We start from the raw sequence: 19,994 nt of genomic DNA on the forward strand, positions 1-19,994 counted from the left end.
GCTTTACCCTAAGCAAAACATGCTTTATAAAAAGCTTGTATAGAATGCTTTATACACAGTATGCCTTTAATTAATATTTGAGTAATTTTAAACTCACTGCTACAAGGACTTTGGAAAACACAAGCAAGATTACTACCTTTTCATACAAAGATTAACTTTGAATAAATTTTTCAAAACAATTGTGCCTTACTTATTACTGAATGTCTTACTGATTATTAAAATTTCAAAATAACATCTGTTTCCTAACCATATAGTGCAGTAGCAACTTATGCAGAGTTTAAGTTCTAAATATCTAGGGCAAAATTAAAAATAAAAGTCCCTAAGGAGGCCCTTGATTAGGACCAGGTATCCTGTCTCACAACAAGCACAACACAGCTATATTATTGACAGGCACAAACTTGAGCAGCAAGAATACAAGAATGAACAAAATAGCCCCTGCTCTTAAGGAATTCATAGCCCAATGGATGTCAAATACTTAGATATGTGTATGTATTAATATAATGTGATAACATTCTAAAAATGTATATGTAACATTAATTCCATATAAAGGGGAAAATTTTTTGCACTTCCAAAGAGTTACATAAAGCCGGCTTCCCGGCTTCAATGACAGTCAATAAGCTAAATAAATATATATCATAAACTAACTCACTACACATAGATAATTAAAACAAAACCACATTTCTAATTTAAGATCATGTCAGGTTTGTAATTTATGGTCTATGCTACTTTGAGTGTGTATTTGGTTGATTCATTTTAGTATTACAGCAAGTAAAATATAATAGTCCAGTAACAGAGTGATAAAAACACATTAAACTCTGAGGAGCTTAATAACAACCAAAAAATTAGGTTCATGCATACTAAAGGTTTTCAGGAATCTCCCTTCTACTGAAAAAAAAATCATTTAAAAATGTAAGTTTGGGGGCTTCCCTGGTGGCGCAGTGGTTGAGAGTCCACCTGCCGATGCAGGAGACACGGGTTCGTGCCCCGGTCCGGGAGGATCCCACGTGCCGCGGAGCGGCTGGGCCCGTGAACCATGGCCGCTGAGCCTGCGCGTCCGGCGCCTGTGCTCCGCAGCGGGAGAGGCCACAACAGTGAGAGGCCCGCGTACCGCAAAAAAGAAAAAAAACAGTAAATTTGTCCTTTTTATAACCCTAAATACCTAATCAAGCAGATTAATTTAAAAACAAAACAAAACCTTAAACACAAACTGGGTTTCAAGTTCAATAGTTCCAGAGGCAGGAATAGAGGAACAGACTAAGAATCAGAAGGGAAGGAACCTCTCATGAATGTCTACTATGCCAGATATTCATTTACTCAAGAAATATTTATTGAGCGCCTATTATGCGGCAGGAACAAGAGATAAAGCAGTAAGAAAGCCCTTAACCTCCTTTAACCTCCACAACAATTCTGAGACAGGTAGGATTATTTCCATGAGCCTCAAACATATGTGGAATATGGCCAAGGTGCTAGCCATAGAATTCAAATTTAAGCCTGTCTAACCTTAAAATCCTTGCTCTCACCTGTCTCCCCTACACCATGCTACCCACTAAAAGTAGGGAAGTAGGTGTCCCTCTTGAGCATTATGATAATATCCACCAAGTTAACTTTATAGGGTGGCTCCTGGGATTAAGTAAAATAATGTTTGAAATACTTAGAAAACTACTCAGAAAAGTCAAGTAACTTGCCTGAGATCACCTGTTGGTAAATGGAAGAGGCAGCACTCAAAACAAACTTCTGACTCCAAAGTTTGTAGTACACCTGGGCTACTAACTAAAGGATACCCACCTCCACTCTCCAGGATTTAACATGCAAACGTGTAACAAATAGTCAATAAATATCTTGATTTGATTTAATTTAACTAATGAAACCTGAAGATTCAAGAGTCTTTCTATGGTTCTGTCTTCTTTACACTTAAAATTAAGAACTGTCCTGGACATATATCCAGAAAAGGCAAAACCTCTAATTCAAAAAGACACCTGCACCCCAATGTTCATAGCAGCACTATTTACAATAGCCAAGATATGGAAGCAACCTAAGTGTCCATTGACAGATGAATGGATAAAGAAGATGTGGTGTGTGTGTCTGTGTGTCTGTGTGTGTGTGTGTATATATATATATATATATATATATATATATATATACACACAATGGAATATTACTTAGCCATAAAAAAGAATGAAATAATGTCATTTGCAGCAACATGGATGGACTATAGACTAGATTATTATACTAAGTGAAGTAAGTCTGACAAAGACAAATATCATACAACATCACTTTTATGTGGAATATAAAAAAAGATACAAATGAACTTATTTCCAAAACAGAAACAGACTCACAGACATAGAAAACAAACTTACGATTACCAAAAAGGAAAGGGGGGGATAAATTAGGAGTTTGCAATTAACAGACATCCATGACTATGTATAAAATAGGCAAACAAGGACCTACGGTATAACACAGGGAACTATACTTAATATTTTGTAATAACCTATAAGGGAAAAGAATCTGAAAAAAGAATATATATATATATATATATATATATATATATATATATATATATATATATATAACTGAATCTCTGTGCTGTATACCTGAAACTAACATAACATTGTAAATCAACTTTACTTCTACAGCAACAAAAAAAAATAAACTGATTATAGACCTTTGTTTTAAAAAAAAAAAGGACCTACGGGCTTCCCTAGTGGCGCAGTGGTTGAGAGTCCACCTGCCGATGCAGGGGACACGGGTTCGTGCCCCGTTGCGGCTGGGCCCGTGAGCCAGTGAGCCATGGCCACTGAGCCTGCGCGTCCAGAGCCTGTGCTCCGCAACGGGAGAGGCCATAACAGTAAGAGGCCCGCACACAGCAAAAAAAAAAAAAAAAAAGGACCTACTATAATTTTTTTTTTTTTTTTTTTTTTTTGCTGTACGCGGGCCTCTCTCCCGCCGCGGAGCACAGGCTCCGGACGCGCAGGCTCAGCGGCCATGGCTCACGGGCCCAGCCACTCCGCGACATGTGGGATCTTCCCAGCGCAGGGCACGAACCCGTGTCCCCTGCATCGGCAGGCGGACTCTCAACCACTGAGCCACCAGGGAAGCCCCTTTCAGAGTTTTTTGATGTACATTGTAAATGAAATAAACATGCTTCTACTTGTACTATATTCCAAGGAACTACAATGAGAAAATTAAGCTACCAGTATCACATATTTAAACCGATACATCTATTGATATGTAATGAATATGTAATATTAAAAGGAATAATTACATCGTGAGCCACAATACAACTATTTTTCATGAAACTACAAACTACATAAACTTGAGATGAAACAGTCTGCTTGCTATTGCTGAATATTTAAAAACACATAATGCTGAAGTTTAAATTTAGAGATAAAGAGGTACATTATTATACGTTCTGATAAAAACCAAATTTATTCCGTTATTAAAACTGAATATAAGCGACACATTATTCAAGGTAGAAAATTTTACTTGGGCAATTATTTATATATAACTTAAAGCATTTCATTTTTATCTCAGTTAATTAAATGGATGCATATGAATATAAGTTACACAGAAATGGAAAGCTATTTACCATCTTCTCTTCACTCCCCATTTATGCTAAAATTAATGTTAAACCTTACTGGCATAAATGTAAAAGTTACCTTTAGCTTCAAATTTTATATATGTGTGTGTGTGTATATATATATTTTGACATTTATATATTTATATGTTGAAAGAAGACAAAAGTAAAAAAGATATAAAAATAAGTGTGCAAAGTTGCAAGACAAAAAAGTCTTTATTCTCTTGCAACTATACACGTTATGGTATAACTATCAGACTCTAATTAAAGTCATTTTCCTTGAAAATCTGTAAGAGAATGCGGAAGTGGCAATTAAAAGTTTTTCACTCAGAAAAATATTTACATAGTGGTGAACTACTCAAGCCAATTTTGTGTTCTCAACTATTACGTATTTCATAATAAATCTAGATGAGTTACTATTACTAAACATTTAACTAGTGCCCCAGATCAAAATCAACAGCAAACTTTCTGGGAAATTATGTACTGCAGCCCTCATTGAAAATGTACAGTATCTACAACATCTTTTCATCATTTAAAACATTCTACTGCAAAAACAAACTGTTGTTTTAGCTTACTTCTCTTTTAAAAATCCTAAATAAAAGCATTCTTATGAACAATGTATTTGAGCTTAAATAAATAAAAGCAGCCCTGCTTATAGAGTCAAGCTTGGCAGCCCAAATGAAATTACTAGAATAAACTTAAGCCTTAGGTTTACATATGAGTGTGTTTATATGTATGTCTTTATCTTTCCCAGATAAATCTAAATGAGGAGAGGGGTACAATGAAAAGAAAAAAGGTATTTTTCTATCTTTTATTTTTCCTCCCTTGTGACTAGCAATAAAAACTCTTAAGAAAAAAGCTGTGTGCTAGCTTTGGGGACAGGAAAGTAGAGAAGGAAACTTTGAGACGCTTTTCAGTTCCCTGAAAGTAATGAGGAGGAACAAGAGAAAAGAAGCACAGAAGAAAAGATGAGTAGAATAAATAAGTGCTCCTAAAGTGGTGTCCTCTAGTTCAATTCCCAATGCTCCCTAAAGCAGTCCTTCTCAACTTCAGATCATTTCACTCTCTATCCAGAATCCTAATATATTTTCACAAAGCCTGCTTGCCTTTCTCTTGATAACAGCTAAGTGCCAGGCATGGTACCAAATGGATTATCTTTTTTCATCATCACAGCAACCTGAGGACTGAGGCTATGCAGAGCTGAGTAACTTGTCCAAGGTCATAAGGCTGGTAAGTGGTAGATTTGATCAGAAACCCAGAATCTCTATTCTATTAGCCATTACACTATATGGCATTCTCTCTTGCAGATTCTAAAATCTCACTTTTGTTGGTGCAAGATGAGACTAACATGGAGGGATCTGCTTAAACTTGTCATACATAAGTAGTAAGTATAAATTCATACACATAAAACTGAAGCAGAAAGAGCTCAAGTGCTTTGCTCTAAGAGGGGTTAGTTTAAGTATCAAGTATCAGAATAAAGTAGAATGCTTTTTCAAAACTTTTTAAAATGTATCAAGATAGGTGATTGAGATACTGAGAATTCTAGAGCCTACTACTCAAAGTGTGTACCAAACAGCAGCATCTACACTGCGAGTTCGTTAAAATGCAGAATCTCAAGGTCCCACCCCCATACATATTAAATCTTCATTTTAACAAGACTTTCAGAGAATTCATATACACATTAAGTTTGAAAAGCTCTGCTCTATAACTGCGAACCACACGTTGAGTGGCAAAGGTCTGGAAAACAGCCTTAGGATTCTCAAAACATAAACACCACTTAGAAATGGAGGACTTTCAAAAATCAACACAACACTATTTTCTGCTGAATTTGTAACTCTCAATGTTTTCCTGCCACCAGCAACTCCAATGTTTTATGGCACTCTTCCCAAAACAAAAAACAAAAACAAAAAAATGGACTCACTTGCTTCTGGGGCCACGATGGCAGAATTTCTAACAGAAGAATTTAGAGCTAGAAGACACTCAAAAAGTATTTGCCTATAGTTACTAGTCTTGAAAGGGCTAATGCATAAAAGAATTTGTTGGAAAAATTCATACAGATAATGTAGCTCATAAAGTTAAGAAATTGAAGCTACAAATACTTGAGAAGGGAATAGACAGAAATCTGCATTAACAGTGTCAACTTCACTTTAAGATATAATGCACAAGATCACACCAGCTATTTAATACTACCTTTAAAGAACTGTCTAAAGATTTTGAACAGAATATTACATGCCCCAATTTTTTTTTCTTTCACAGATCACGGAGCAAGAAGAGTAGGGTCAAAGTAGGCTAATTATTTTTAAAGCAGTAAAAGGCCAAAATAGCTCAACCCAGTGCTTTCCGATTTATTTTTGAGTACTATATGCTAATTAAAACTTATTTATAAAGAGTTATAATGAAGTATAGTCAGCAAATAGATTAAAATTCCTTTGTAACCTTAAGGCTTGAAGAAACTTTACAATATTTACTATGTGTAATGACTTTAGATTTCTTAAATAATCATCTCAATTAGTAACAAATTGGTCAATCTGTGAGCACTACATTCCCAACTGCATCAAATCATTGGCAGTATTATACTATCAAAAGTTTTAGTGGTTCTTAGTAGGGGCCAGAAATCAAAACTGAATATCATTTTGGCTTCCATTTGTCATATAGCTTCAAAAATTTCCAAAACACCTAAGTAGCTTAGGTATTTCTAGCTCCTTATATAGTTATTCTGTGTTATAAATTCTAACTATAACTATTTTGAAAGAAAACATCGCCACAAATAATATTGTACAGAAAAATGTGATATAAACCTTCTAAGCTGTTTTTTTTAATACATTTATTTATTTATTTATATTTATTTTTGGCTGCATTGGGTCTTCGTTGTTGGCGCGGGCTTTTTCTAGTTGTGGCGAGCAGGCGGCTACTCTTCGTTGCAGTGCACGGGCTTCTCACTGCGGTGGCTTCTCTTGTTGCGGAGCACAGGCTCTAGGCGTGTGGGCTTCAGTAACTGTGGCAGGCAGGCTCAGTAGTTGTGGCTCGCGGGCTCTAGAGCACAGGCTCAGTAGTTGTGGCGCACGGGCTTAGTTGCTCCGCAGCATGTGAGATCTTCCCGGACCAGGGCTGGAATCTGTGTCCCCAACACTGGCAGGCAGATTCTTAACCACTGCGCCACCAGGGAAGTCCCCTTCTGAGCTATTTAACATCTTTATACAACCAAGAATGTACTGCTTCATCGGGACTGCCCAGTTAACTTTTTAGAAAACATGATTAAAAGTAGAATCCAAGTAAACAATTTGAACTAAACATTTAAAGGTAAAGGTTTAAGATGGATAAAGCAATTGACTAAAAGAAAGACTCTAAACCTATTCTAGGATTCGCCCATCTTCTTTGCAACTTTGAGGAAGTTACTTACCCCGCTAAATCTTGTTGAAATTCCATCCATCTCCTCAGTCCAAGCAATTTAATAGAATTAACTGGATCAAACCTCTAAAGAAATTTAGAGTCCCTTTGACCTTATATAAGTAGGGGTTTTGGAGTCATAAAGACCTGAGTTTGAATCCACATAATAGTTTGAATCTATATACTAGTATACATAAACCAAATACTAGTTTAAGTGACATTGGGCAAACTACTTAACCCCTTCTTTGCTTTTGCTGTTGTTGTGCAATAACAGCTGTCATACCTCCATGGAGCGGGGAGGGGAGGGAAGTAATAAAGATTATATGAAAACCCCACAAAGTATTCAGAATGGTTTTAATAAGTTCAAATAACCTTCATAAAAAACAGTTTAAAAAAAATTAACTCTTCAAATCTATACTAGATATATAAACATTGCACAAATTATTTTTATCTTTCCTAAAAGATGAACTGATGATTTGAAAGGAAATAACATCTGAGAAAGTTTTTAAAATCAGAGATTATCTAAGCTTTTGTTTAGATTTCTTGTGAAATATCTAAAATACCATCACATAATAATTCTAATGTGTCATTTAATTTCTTTTAAAATTGGTTTCATTTAATTAGTTTCTCAATGAAAAATTCAATGAATTCATTCCTAAGAGTTACTACAGTTATTATTACTTTTAAAACACTTCAATGTTTACACAACAACTGAGGGTGTTAAAAGCCATCAGATAGTAATGTCTAACCTTTGCAACAAAAGGGTAATACATATTTTACTGAAGTTTTATACAGATTTTTGTTATGGCTAAAAATTAACTGTCTTAAAAAGAGTTAACTGAACCAAAATCAGTGGAGGTAAAGATATAATAGCACTAAAACGTAATAAATGATTACAAATACTTTACTACTGGAAATGCATATTTTAATATAAACTTAGCATAAAGTACACCTCTCTTCACAAAAATTTACATTCTACTATCTTTTTATTCAGGTGGAATGGAATAAATTTGAGGGAAATTGACAGGTGTGGGTTAGAGATTTATAGATTCAAAAGAACTTCTCATTTTGTATACACTTGAAGTGAATTATTTGATTTGTCCTCATTGTGTAATAAAAAGTTTTGTGAACTTTGTTTCTCCCCGTTTTGTGTTTATTGGTTTAAAAAGTTAATGTGTACAAACCTAGTCCTGTAGGATTTGTAATTCTTAACAGAGAAACTGCCAAGTACTGTGAATACTTTTACATTTCAGCATTTAATATTTTTTAAAGTATTACTGATATGTAAGTCATTATGTTCACTAAAAGTCTTTAAAAGTGTAGTCCGAAAGATCATGTTGTTTTTGGCTCAGTTTAAAGGTACTTCTTTCACAAGAGAATTCTTTTACTATTTACAACATAAGAGATTTCTAGAATGGATAACTTAAACCTTCAGTGAAAACTAAAAATCACACACATATAAAATAGGGAGTAAAATCCTATTATTAGGACAAATATACTTTTTACAAATTCCTTTAACTGCCTACACTTTCTTAAAAAGTACATAAGACATACTTTTCTTCTGATTAAAATCCAAGTGCCCTTCATTTTCCACAATAATAAGATTACCTACATTGTTATGTTTTTAGGGGGGAGGGGGAGGGGAGGGAAAGGTGAAGAGAAGAAACGTGAAATCCTACCTGACTAAAAAGAAGTATTACCATGATAGTTTTCTCGGTTTGGTTGGGTTTTGGGTTTTGGTTGTGTGTATCTGTGTACACAAACGCTTCTGACCGGGAGGTGTAATGAGTAAAATGACAGTTTATGAAGCCCATAAAGTCTAACTTGGATCAAATTCAAATTCACAAACTCCACAAAAGTCTACAGATTAGCCCAGAGCTACAAAGAATAAAAGTCAAGGCAGCGCCGGCCAACTCTTAAGCCGAGACTGGAAAGCAAAGTGTGGTGAACTTAACCTTTACTCACTGTTGCGCTTAGAACTAGGTACACTGGTTCTTAGAGAAGAAAAAACAAAAACCCCAAGTTCCTCATGCCACTGTCTTAAAAAAAACAAACAAATAAACAAACCCGAGATAAGGCATTATACTAGGTAACCTGGAAATGGCATTAGGCTGCCACTGACGTGACCCTCACCTTGGCACCGACACGTACCGTAGTCTGCAAAACCATACCTTCTTCTTCGCTCTTAAGACAGAAGCCCGGTCTGTAAACACATTTTGATTGCAAGGTATCCTACCTGTCAGCGTAATCCTTTGGTCTGGCGACACCGAGACGACTTGGCTTTCCCGCATTTTCAAAGCGCCCAGATTTGGAGACGTTGCCTGCGCTCGGGTGACTTCGGGGGGTGTCCTACGAGCGCGACCCTTCATTCCCAGAGACAGCAGGCGTCCTTTGTACATCCACTTCTGCAGCTTCTTGACTGTCACCGCGGGCGGTTTGAGGAAGGGGAGCCCCTCCTGGCCGTCTTCTTTGCTGCGGCTTCCCGAGGAGCGGCGGGGGTCCTCGGAGCTGGGAGGCCGGAGGCCGGAGGGCGCCGCGGCCCGGGAGCTGCCTCCGCTCCAGCCGTCCATCCCGCCTCCACGTGGCGGGGGCTCGTCCGGTTCCCCGCGCGCGCCGCACCTGATCCAGCTGTCGCTCCGCCACCGCTGTAAGGGAGGCGGCTTGGCACCCACGCGGAGGCTGTCGAGGCTTCTGCTGCAGGGCAGCCGCATCCGAGGAGTCCGCGGGCGGCCTCCCCCCGACTCCCTCGGAGGCGACCGGGGCGGGGACACCTGCTGCCAAGGGCAGTCGCCGCCTCCCCGCTCGCAGTCTCGGGGGCAGGCTCGGCGGGCCGCCGCGCCGCAGGGGGAAGGCGGCTGGCCCGGAGCCCGGGCTCCCGCAGGGCAGCCGCGATCCGCCCTGCCCCGGTCGCCCTGCCGCCTGCCCGAGTCAGGGGGCAGGTCGTGCATGGCCTGGATCAGCAGATAATAGGCCTCTCGCAACTGGGTCTGCAGCCTGCCTGTCTCCAGACGGCCGCCCTCCGCCCCTGGGGAGGAGCCAGCGGCCGGGGGAGGCGGGGGCCACCGCTCCGCCTCCGCCCCCTCAGGCTCCGGCGCGGGCTGGGAGCCGCCGGGCAGGTTCTCGTAGTAGTCGGCGTCGTCCTCCTCGTCCTCTACGCTGCCCTCGGAGCCCGGCGGAGCGTGCAGAGAGGCGCGAGTGAGCCCGCGGCCCGAAGGTGCGGCCTCCTTCCCGCCGCGCGGCCGAGGCCCGAGCGCCCCCGACCTCTCCGGCCGCCCTCCCGGGACCCGCGCCTCAGGACCCCACGCCTGAGGCGACGGCGGCGGTCGCTCCAGGCTCGGCCGGGCTCCGCCGGCGCGCTCGCGTAGGGGCCCGGCCGGAACACCCCCGGCATCTCCCTCGGCAGCCGAAGAGGCCGCCACGGTGGCTGCTGTGGCCACCCGGCGCCCGGGCCCCCCGGCGGCACGAGGACCCCGCCTCCCCCGGAGCCTGGACAGCGTCCTCCTCAAAGGGTCCGTCATCCCCCTCTGCCTCAGCAGCCAGGCTCGCCCCTGGTGCGGGGACAGCTCGGAGTCCCGCACGGGAGGAAGCCGCGCTCGCGGCGGCGGCGGCGGCGGCGGCTCCCCATGACCGACACTGGCCCTCGCGGGCTCCTCACATTCTTGGCATAACTCTGCCGCGGGACGGGTGGGGGAGGGCGGCGGCGCCGCAGAGCGCATGCCCCGGAGCCCCGGGCCGCAACGGGGCGCGCGGGCTGCCGGCTGCTACTCTGCGGGCGTCGGGCGAGGCAAGGCGGAGGGCGGGGAAGGGAGGTGGGTGAGAGCTAAAGAAGACCGAGGGATGCAGAGAGGGCGTACCGAGGGGGGTGGGGGGTTGCAGTAAGAGTCGAGGCGGGAAAAAGAAGGAGCGGGAAGGTGAGTCTGCGCTGGAGGCTGCAAAGTTCTGGTTGGGGAGACGGAGAAAGGGAACGTGCCCTCCTGGCTGCCACTCAGTCACCTTCACCACCCTCCGCATTGCCACCACTGCACGAGGCGTGTCCTATAGTGCAAGTCCTAGCTTGAGAGAAAACAAAGATTGTTTTGACGGATAAGGTATGAGTACAGGTGTATCTCACTTAGTGAAGTGTGTTCTAGAAACGTTCCGAATCATTTTAATTTGTACAGGGAGCTGCCCATTTAAAGGAAATTTTCAGAGATTCCTTTTCAATTAGGAAGAACCCTTTTGCCCCAAAAAATCACCACTGGTGTCTCTTTTTAAAGTCTATTTTTCTTTCTTCCTTCCTTCCTTCCTTCCTCCCTCCCTCCCTCCCTCCCTCCCTTCCTTCTTTCCTGTTAATGCATGCTAACACAAAATTAATTGTAGCATAAACCAAAACTTGTAAAACGGAGGCGCAAATATAGCCTCCCCCATCACCTAACACTTTGTTTTAATTAAAACTGGGTTGAAAAACAATTGGGTTGAAATTGAGAAACAATGTTATTTGGAAATACCAACTGTCTCTCAAAAGCATTAAATTCCATGTTCTGTGTAACATTTGTAAAATACCTTGTGTTGCCACAGAGCAGTGGACCTGTTTGTGGTTGATAAGAATCAATCTGATTTCAGAGTTAAACTTTTTAGCGCTTACGTATTAGAAGGGGCCTTTGTCCGAGTACCTCATAAGTGTACTACTAACTCCTAGCACAGTACTTGCACCTAGTAAGTACTCAAGAAATATTTGTTGAATAAACAAATGCTTGCATGAGTGAATTTAACTGACCCTATTTTCAACGATATATATCTATGTAAGTTCCTTTTTTTTTTTTTTTTTTCCCTATCCGTCAAAGGCTCCAGCCTCTAAATGTGCTTTGACCTATACTTCCTTTATTAGTACCTAGGCTCTGCATCCTGGAATAATTTTACCTGCATCTCTATTTGCAGAAATCTTACCCATCCTCTAAGATTCCATTCAGCTGCCTTCTTCATGAAGTCGTCTCTGATCTTCCACAATCTCTCTTCCTCCAAACTCCAATAGTACTTTATTCATACCCACTCAAAGTATGTTTGTTATTTTTTGTTTTTTACAAGGTGCACCCTATCTCCCATACAAGAAAATTCATAAACTCCTTGAGGGCAGAGACTATTTATACTTGACTTTTATATTCTTCATAGAGTATAACATCTTATACACTGTACATGACGAATAAATATTTTAAAACTAATGTCAACTTTAATTTGAAGGAAGCAAATGACTTTAATTTCCAGTCTATTGCCTGACTCTCCACTAGACCATACTCTATTAGTGTTGTTTTAAAATTCTTTCAGTGATGTGTAAGAACATACTTTGTTAAATAATCTTAATTCTCATCTAGGAAAATACAGTGAAATGTTACACTACAATTTGCATACATTACTATTTATAGTTCTACACTATTTTTATTCTGTGGAACCAAAGCTATTTAATGAATAGTCAAGGTATAAAATTATGTCCCAGTGAAATATTCCCACAGGAAATGGCTGATGATAAAGCTGCCAATGGTGTCTATAAACACAATTTGATCTCTATCTCAGAAATTGTTTCCATTCCAACTCTTGTTTGCAAAATCTTTTTATTCTTTGTAGTTAACACAGTTGTTAAGAATACCATAAGTTGCATATCTATGTTAAAATGAATAGAAAAATGTAAGGTGGTAGGTCTTGGTTGAACTTCATCCTTAATTCAACTTGTCATCTTGTTGAGTTCAGGAACTATAGAACATTGGCCAGTATAAAATATTATGCAATGTTCTAAGAATTATTCAGAACTAAGTCTGATGCTGTACGGCACAACTGAACTTAAAGTTGCTTTAAAGTTGAGAATGTTCTAACGCATAAATTCCCAATTTTTAAGAAGTATTTTGGGTCACAACAGCAATGTAGGCAGTCATAGCTATGTGACACTATTTAATGACTTTAGAAATGCAAATCCCACTTTTCTGTATGTGCATAACACTTCAATAAGTTTATAAAAATGTAATTCTAAGAAGACAGTGCCCTCAAAACTTACATATGCATATAATTAAGACAGTGACAAGATATGAACATAAGCTATATTGTGTAAAATCCTTTTTGTGTTTTAACAATTTCTACCCTATTCCCACAGTTACGTCAATTTTCATATGTTTCTAATCAACAGATTCCTATGAAAACTAGGAGGTAGGGATATATTTTCCAGTGTTTGTACTTGCTTCTCAGTGACTTGGAAATCATTCTGATGCCCCATGAATCAACAACTATGTGTCGGCACTATCACAAAAGATAAAATAACTATGGGATAACAGGGCTCTAGTAAGCAGGGAGGTAAACTAGAGATGGGGTCATACTGAATCTAGGAAAAGGCGGGAAAGGCAGGGCAGGTTGAGGCAGAGGGCTAAGTCTAACAGCAGTAGAAGGGAAATATCTAGGTATCTTATGGTTATTTTCTAGGCAATGTAGGGTGCATTTCTCACTGCTACTCAGTCTTCCATTCTTGGTTCTTAGTGGAACCAAAGGCAAGTTTAACTTGGCATTTGCCCAGTTCTCTCTCTCTAAACTGCCTTATGGGGATCCTCTGGTGTAGACCTACATGGTCTGCCATGCAGTTCCATAAATAATTGAATAAAAAGTGCTTCAGCCTAAAGCTGACCACATCACCACTGCCCTGGGAATCAAAGAAGGCATGTCCTCAACAGAGCAATTTTTTCTGTTAGTTTTCTCGTAACTAACAGTGTCTGGCAATTGGTAATATTTTTTACCTCATCCCACACCTCCAACCAAAGTAATAAATAGGAGGCTTTTGCTAAGTACATATGTATTTTCTAATATTTAGAAATTTATAATGTTTTAGAATATTCACTATTTCAGCTTCTCTTATTACATATTTGGGATATGCAGAGTAGCTTGCTCAAGGTCACCATAATAAGTGAAGGGGAATTCAGACCCCATCTATCTGATTCCAAAACCACTACAGCCCTGGGATATTTCCTTGTATAGAAAAAGAGAACAGACATTTTCTACTTGCACTGACTTGAACCTTTGTTTTCATAAATTATTTAGTTGGTTACCTTTCAGAAAAGATTTTAATATTTTATGAGCTTTTGTGATATGCAGCTGAACATTGGAAAGCTGCTTGTTCAACATTTGGAATACTTCTCTGTGCAGTCCTCTTCAAGGGTGTTAGAACTAAATCCTATAATGTATTCCCATTTAACTGTAAATATTAAGCCACAATGTGAAACTGCATCCTGTAAATGTCATCTAATTTGAAAAGTAGGACAAGCTACAATTAAATACTTTAAAGACAAAATATATGCATCCTTAAAACCACAGGAGCCCTCAGATAAGCCCCTTGAAAAGTGAACTGGTATAGCCTGTCTTTCCTAAATGACTTGTGCCTCAGGATAACCCATAGTTGAAGGGAATTTGCTCTTTTGCAGAGTTGTCATTCTAATAACAAGATTTGATGCAATATCAACATTTTTTACCTTAAAGAAATAATGGCTCTACGAATGGACCTAGGCAAAAGTCACCAATGACTACTAACATCACAAAGGGAGAAAGAGACAACCTGACACTACACGGCCTCTGATCCAGTACACAACTGCACCTATGATGTATTCTTACCAAAAATGAAACCTGAGTCTGATCAAGATCTGATTACCAATTTCCAGGAATTACAGAGAACAGAGGAACATGTTAGATAGCACCATGGGAATGTGATCACAAAATCCAGACTATGGGAAGCTACAGGTCAGAGGATCCAGTTTCTTCAACATATTAACCAATTGCACTGTATGAACTTTCAAAATTTTAATTGGAATCCAGCTTTTCAAATAGATCCTGGCAACTGTTTTAAAGCAATACAACTTTGAGGACAGCCAAATAATATACACTGCAGGGATGTCAAGAGAATGTTGAAATCTAGGTCCAAGAACTATATAATTCCAAACTCTGAGTGGTATAATGGAAATGATCTGAAATCTGATAGAACTAGTTCAAATCCTAATTTGATCAATCATATACCCCAAAACCACTGATCATGGTGAACTTTTGCTCATCGTTGCCAATTCCAGATCAGTATTTCCCCTTCCTTCTAAAATTCCACAGCTCTTTTGAAATACCACCTGCTTCCCCTGCTTTTGTAGTCATCTACCAACTTCCCCTTCATTCCTGCTAACATCTACCTCAATACTTCTCTCCACTATTTTTCTTGTCATCACTCTTGGTGATTTCATTATTCACAGAAAGGATCCACCCAATACCCTGGCCTATTGTTTTCTTGAACTTCTCTAATAATCTTGTCCTTCACCCACTTCAGCCACCCAGTCCTAGAGTCATATATTAGACTTTGTCATAACCAATAACTGCAAACTCTTCAGACACCACTTCCTATTTTCCAGCTCACTCCCTATAGCACTGCCTGCAACAATACTTTGATCCCACTATCCCTCCAGTCTATCACTCCCCTTCTTGCTTTCCCAGTTTAGATTGCATGGGCTTCGTATAATCAGTCCCTTGCATACATCCTCAACTCTTTTGTCCCTCTTTCCCATTGTCCTACTCATTTGGCAAAACCCCAATCCCTGGTTAAAACTAACTTTCCCACATACTTTGCACTGATACTTGAATGGCTTAATGTGACTGGAGAAAAACATCACAGACTTCAAGTGGTTCCTGGATGCTGCCAAACAACTCCACTAAATAACCCAGTGCATTCATTCTCTTCCCTTTCTGAACTTAATTTTGACACCACCCCCCTCCTCACTCTCAGTTATCACTTTTCTTTTTGTTACACTGAGATAATGGAAACATTCAGGAGAGAACTTCCTTGTTCTTCCACCACCAAATCTACCAGCTGGCATTACCTGATATTCCACCTCCCTCACTCCCTTACATTAGATGGGCTGCCCTGCACCTGCCTGAGGCTAACTTTCTGACCTCTCTCCTCTCCTCCCTCCTCTCCTCGCCCTCCAACACCCCAAACACACTCTTGCCTCAGAGCCTTTGCATTTGTTGTTCCCTCTGCCTGAAATGATTTCATTTCAGGGAGCCTTGCTCCCTCCTTCCATTCAGGTCTCACCTCCAATGTTACCTCCTCAGAGAGCCCTTCCCTGACCACTTTACCCAGAATAATACCCCTATCTATTCATTTTGCTTTATTTCTCTCCATTGTACCTATTACTATTTAATACTGCATGAGATGTCCATTTATTTGTTTATATGACACCAGCGACACCCCCAAATGCTGTAACCTCACCTGGTAGATTAGTGCTCCATACTTATTTGTTGAATGAATGTGTGACTTTCACACCCAAGAGCAAGTTAATATATGTTTCCATTTCCTCCCTGGTAAAATCAGATTGCTACTGTTTAGCAGGGTATAGATGAACCTTAAAAACATCATGCTCGGCAGTTCCCTGGTGGTCCAGTGGTTAGGACTCGGAGCTTTCACTACCGTGAGCCCTGGGAGGTTTAATCCCTGGTCAGGGAAGGAACTAAGATGCTGCGAGCTGCACTTTGCGGAGTTGGGGAGGCGGGTTATGCTAAGTGAAAGAGGTCAGACACAAAAGGTGACATATTTTATGATTTCATTTATGTGAACTATTCAGAATAAGCAAATCCATAGAGACAGAAAATGGATTAGTAGTTGCCGGGGACTGGGGGAAGATGAAGACTGATTGCTAAAGGGCATGGGATTTCTTTTTAAAATGATGAGACTACTCTAGAATTAGATTGTGGTGATGGTTGCACAACCTTGTAAATATACTAGAAATCACTAAATTGTAGACTTTAAAATGGTGAATTTTATGGTAAGCAAATTACATCTCATTTTTTTAAAAGAGGCTCTATTTTCCTGCCCTTTTATCTTTATACTCCCAGCTAATATTCATGGAAAATCTCAATGAAAGAAAAATGTTTTAAAGGAACCTTTAAGAGAAGATTGGAGATGCAAATAAGAACAGCTTGGCCGCTGTTTCACTGGGCAAAATCTGTCAGAAATGCTTTCATATACCAAATCCTAGGTTTTCAATAGAGTTTCTACATATTCAACAAATAAATATCAGTGGCTTCTTATTTACAGCTTACTTTTCTCTATCAATTACCAAGTAATAGACTTGGTATCAATTACCAAATTGTCAATATGAAATATTGTCAATATTTGGTAATTATCAATATCAATTACCAAATCTAGACTTACAAAATTAAATAAACAAGAAGACTTTTCTGACCCACTCAACCTCTCACTACCACCAAGAAGACAAAGACAAAAGCATTTTCGGCATTTAGAAATAACCTCCTTTCATTTCTTACTTGGAAACTCATGGTTCTTTCATGTAAACAAAACCAAAGAGCATTACTTACACTTATAAGCAAGAAACTACAAAAAAAAAAAAAAAAAAAGAAACCCATAATTACAGTGAGAGAGGTAAGTAAGTAAACACTAAACACAGTTTTAGCCTTTTGTATTCTTCTACTGGAGGATTTTGTCTAAAGCACAGGGTAAGGAGCTACTTATTTTTGCAAGAGCAGGGAACCAGCTGAGGGGAAAACCAAACCAAAAACTGCCTGATAACTTTTCTCCTGATTAAAATCATCTTCTGATTATTCAGTTATATGTCAAGAGGGAACTTCGGGTAAGCACTTATTTATTAACTATTTCAGGTAATCCGGAAAGAATGCTAGGCTCTTTTTACTGTATAAAACCAGTTATTTTCCTCCCAATCTCATTTTTGTGAGAGCACATATAACTATTAATTAATAACTATTAATAACTATTAATACCTCCATGATTTTACTTTAGAAAAATCTCAGTTTTATTTCAGGTGCTGTTTTAAATTGTGGTAAATGAATCACTTATGACACATACAAGAGAGGGGAACATAGTATATGCAAGATCAGAAATGCCCATTAGTGTAGAAGTGGTAGATGCCAAGAAACACATTTCAAGTGGTGCTATGGACTAAATAGTTGCATCTTCCCAAATTTCATATGTTGAAGCCCCGATGTGATAATATCTGGAGATGGCACCTTTGGGAGGTAATTAGGTCAAGAGAGTGGGGCCCCGGTTTAATGGAATTACTGTCCTTGTGAGAAGAGACACCCGACAGCTTGATTCCTTTCTCCAAATACAGACCGAGGGAAGTCCGTGTGAGCTTTCCTTAGTCCATTTGGGCTGCTATAACAAAAGTACCAAAGACTGGGTGGCTTATCAACATCAAACATTTATTTCTCACTGGTCCATGGGCAGAGAAGTCCAAGATCAAGAAGCAACAGACTTGGTGTCTGGTGAGAACCCACTTCCTGGTTCACATAGGGCCAACTTTTCTCTGTGTTCTCACATAGTGAAAGGGGCAAGGAAGCTCTTTAGAATCTCTTTTATAAGGGCACTAAACCCATTCATGTTGGCTCTACACACATGATGTAATCACCTTCCAAAGGCCCCACTTCCAAATACCACCCAAATACACTGGGCATTAAGATTCAACATATGAGTTTGGGGCACACAAACATTCAGTCTTTAGTGTGAGCTCCTCTGCAAGCCAAGGAGAGAACCCTCACCAGAAACCAACCATGTGAGCACTCTGATCTTGGATTTCCAGCCTCCAGAATTGTAAGAAAATAAATGTCTATTGTTTGAGCCACCCAGTCTATTGTATTTTTGTTACAGCATCCTGAGCAGACTAAGATAAGTGTGTCCTTTTAAATAGGAGGGCTCTTAAAGTAACATGTTATAGAAGTGGTAAATTGAAGTGGTAAAAGATTTAGTTTTATGCATATTTGTGACAATACTGATGAACACACCAGAAAGTTATGACAATTTCTTTGCTCTGAAAAATTCTGCCTCCAGTTATTAATTACAACAAGACAAGTAATTTCCAAAGAAATTCTTTCTTGCATTATACTTTCATTGATGGCTGGGATCATGTGTTATTCTTTGAACCCATAGGGCCCAACATTGCACATCCTAACCTATTCTTTGAAATCCAGACAATAGTCTCAAGTCACATGCCTGTTCACAAAACACACCTTCTTATCATTTTTACTAAACAACTCATCCAAGAGTTAATGAAGTTCTTTCACACATGAATAATGAATTCAAGATGAAGAATAGGACCATCTCTTTTATCACCATAGTAAACAAAGTCACCATCTCTATTGACTCATTTACGATGAAGCATGATAACAGTTTTCCTAGTTGCACCTAGAGATGCAAATAATTAGCTTGAAAGCTTGTTTCACTGGGCAATCACTGTCAGAAAGGCTTTCACACATTGTATCCCAGAAAATAAATTTCTATTGTTTGAGCCACCCAGTCTATCGTATTTTTGTTACAGCATCTTGAGCAGACTAAGACAAGTGTGTTCTTTTAAATAGGAGGTCTCTTAAAGTAACATGTTATAGAAGTGGTAAATTGAAGTGGTAAAAGATTTAGTCTTATGCATATATGCATTGTATCCTATTTTTCAACAGAGCCCTCAATTCTACATATTCAACTAATACATATAAGTGGCTTCTTTCTTTATTTTTGGCTGCTTTGGGTCTTCGTTGCTGCGCGTGGGCTTTCTCTAGTTGTGGCAAGCAGGGGCTACTCTTTGTTGTGGTGTGCAGGCTTCTCATTGCGGTGGCTTCTCTTGTTGCAGAGCACGGGCTCTAGGCATGCAGGCTTCAGTAGTTGCGGCTCGCAGGCTCAGTAGTTGTCACTCGCGGGCTCCAGAGCGCAGGCTCAGTAGTGTTGGCACACAGACTTAGTTGCTCCGCGGCATGTGGGATCTTCCCAGACCAAGGCTCGAACCAGTGTCCCCTGCATTGGCAGGTGGATTCTTAAACACTGCGTCACCTAGGATGTCCCATGGCTTCTTTATTAAGAGAAGATAAGAGCCTACAAAGTTATCGACAGTGTAATGGTCAACAGAGGGGCCAGCGCCTACAAAAACTTGGTAATTGTGCTGAAAGATGCTAAAGAGGAGTTTCATGCAAAGACAACTTGATCTCAGACATCTACAACAGAGTCCAAGCTCAGTGCCCACCAGGATCTGGC

The 19,994-nt window shown here is 40.0% G+C and overlaps 1 protein-coding gene across 5 annotated transcripts in view; it reads right to left on the minus strand.

Moving 5' to 3' along the window:
* Nucleotides 1-10,570, minus strand: part of SYDE2 (synapse defective Rho GTPase homolog 2) — a 41,128-nt gene extending 30,558 nt beyond the window's left edge. The window contains exon 1 of one of the 5 annotated variants that reach the window (XM_060024664.1): nucleotides 9,198-10,564. In XM_060024664.1, the coding sequence (XP_059880647.1) occupies nucleotides 9,198-10,479 (1,282 nt within the window). In that variant the 5' untranslated portion in view covers nucleotides 10,480-10,564. Of the gene's footprint in view, nucleotides 1-9,197 lie in introns of all 5 variants that reach the window. The other 4 variants (XM_060024685.1, XM_060024654.1, XM_060024674.1 and 1 more) reach the window with 4 other exon arrangements.
* Between the last annotated feature and the right edge of the window lie 9,424 nt (nucleotides 10,571-19,994).

This window comes from Delphinus delphis, chromosome 1 (assembly GCF_949987515.2).
Source record: "Delphinus delphis chromosome 1, mDelDel1.2, whole genome shotgun sequence".
NCBI lineage: Eukaryota > Metazoa > Chordata > Mammalia > Artiodactyla > Delphinidae > Delphinus > Delphinus delphis.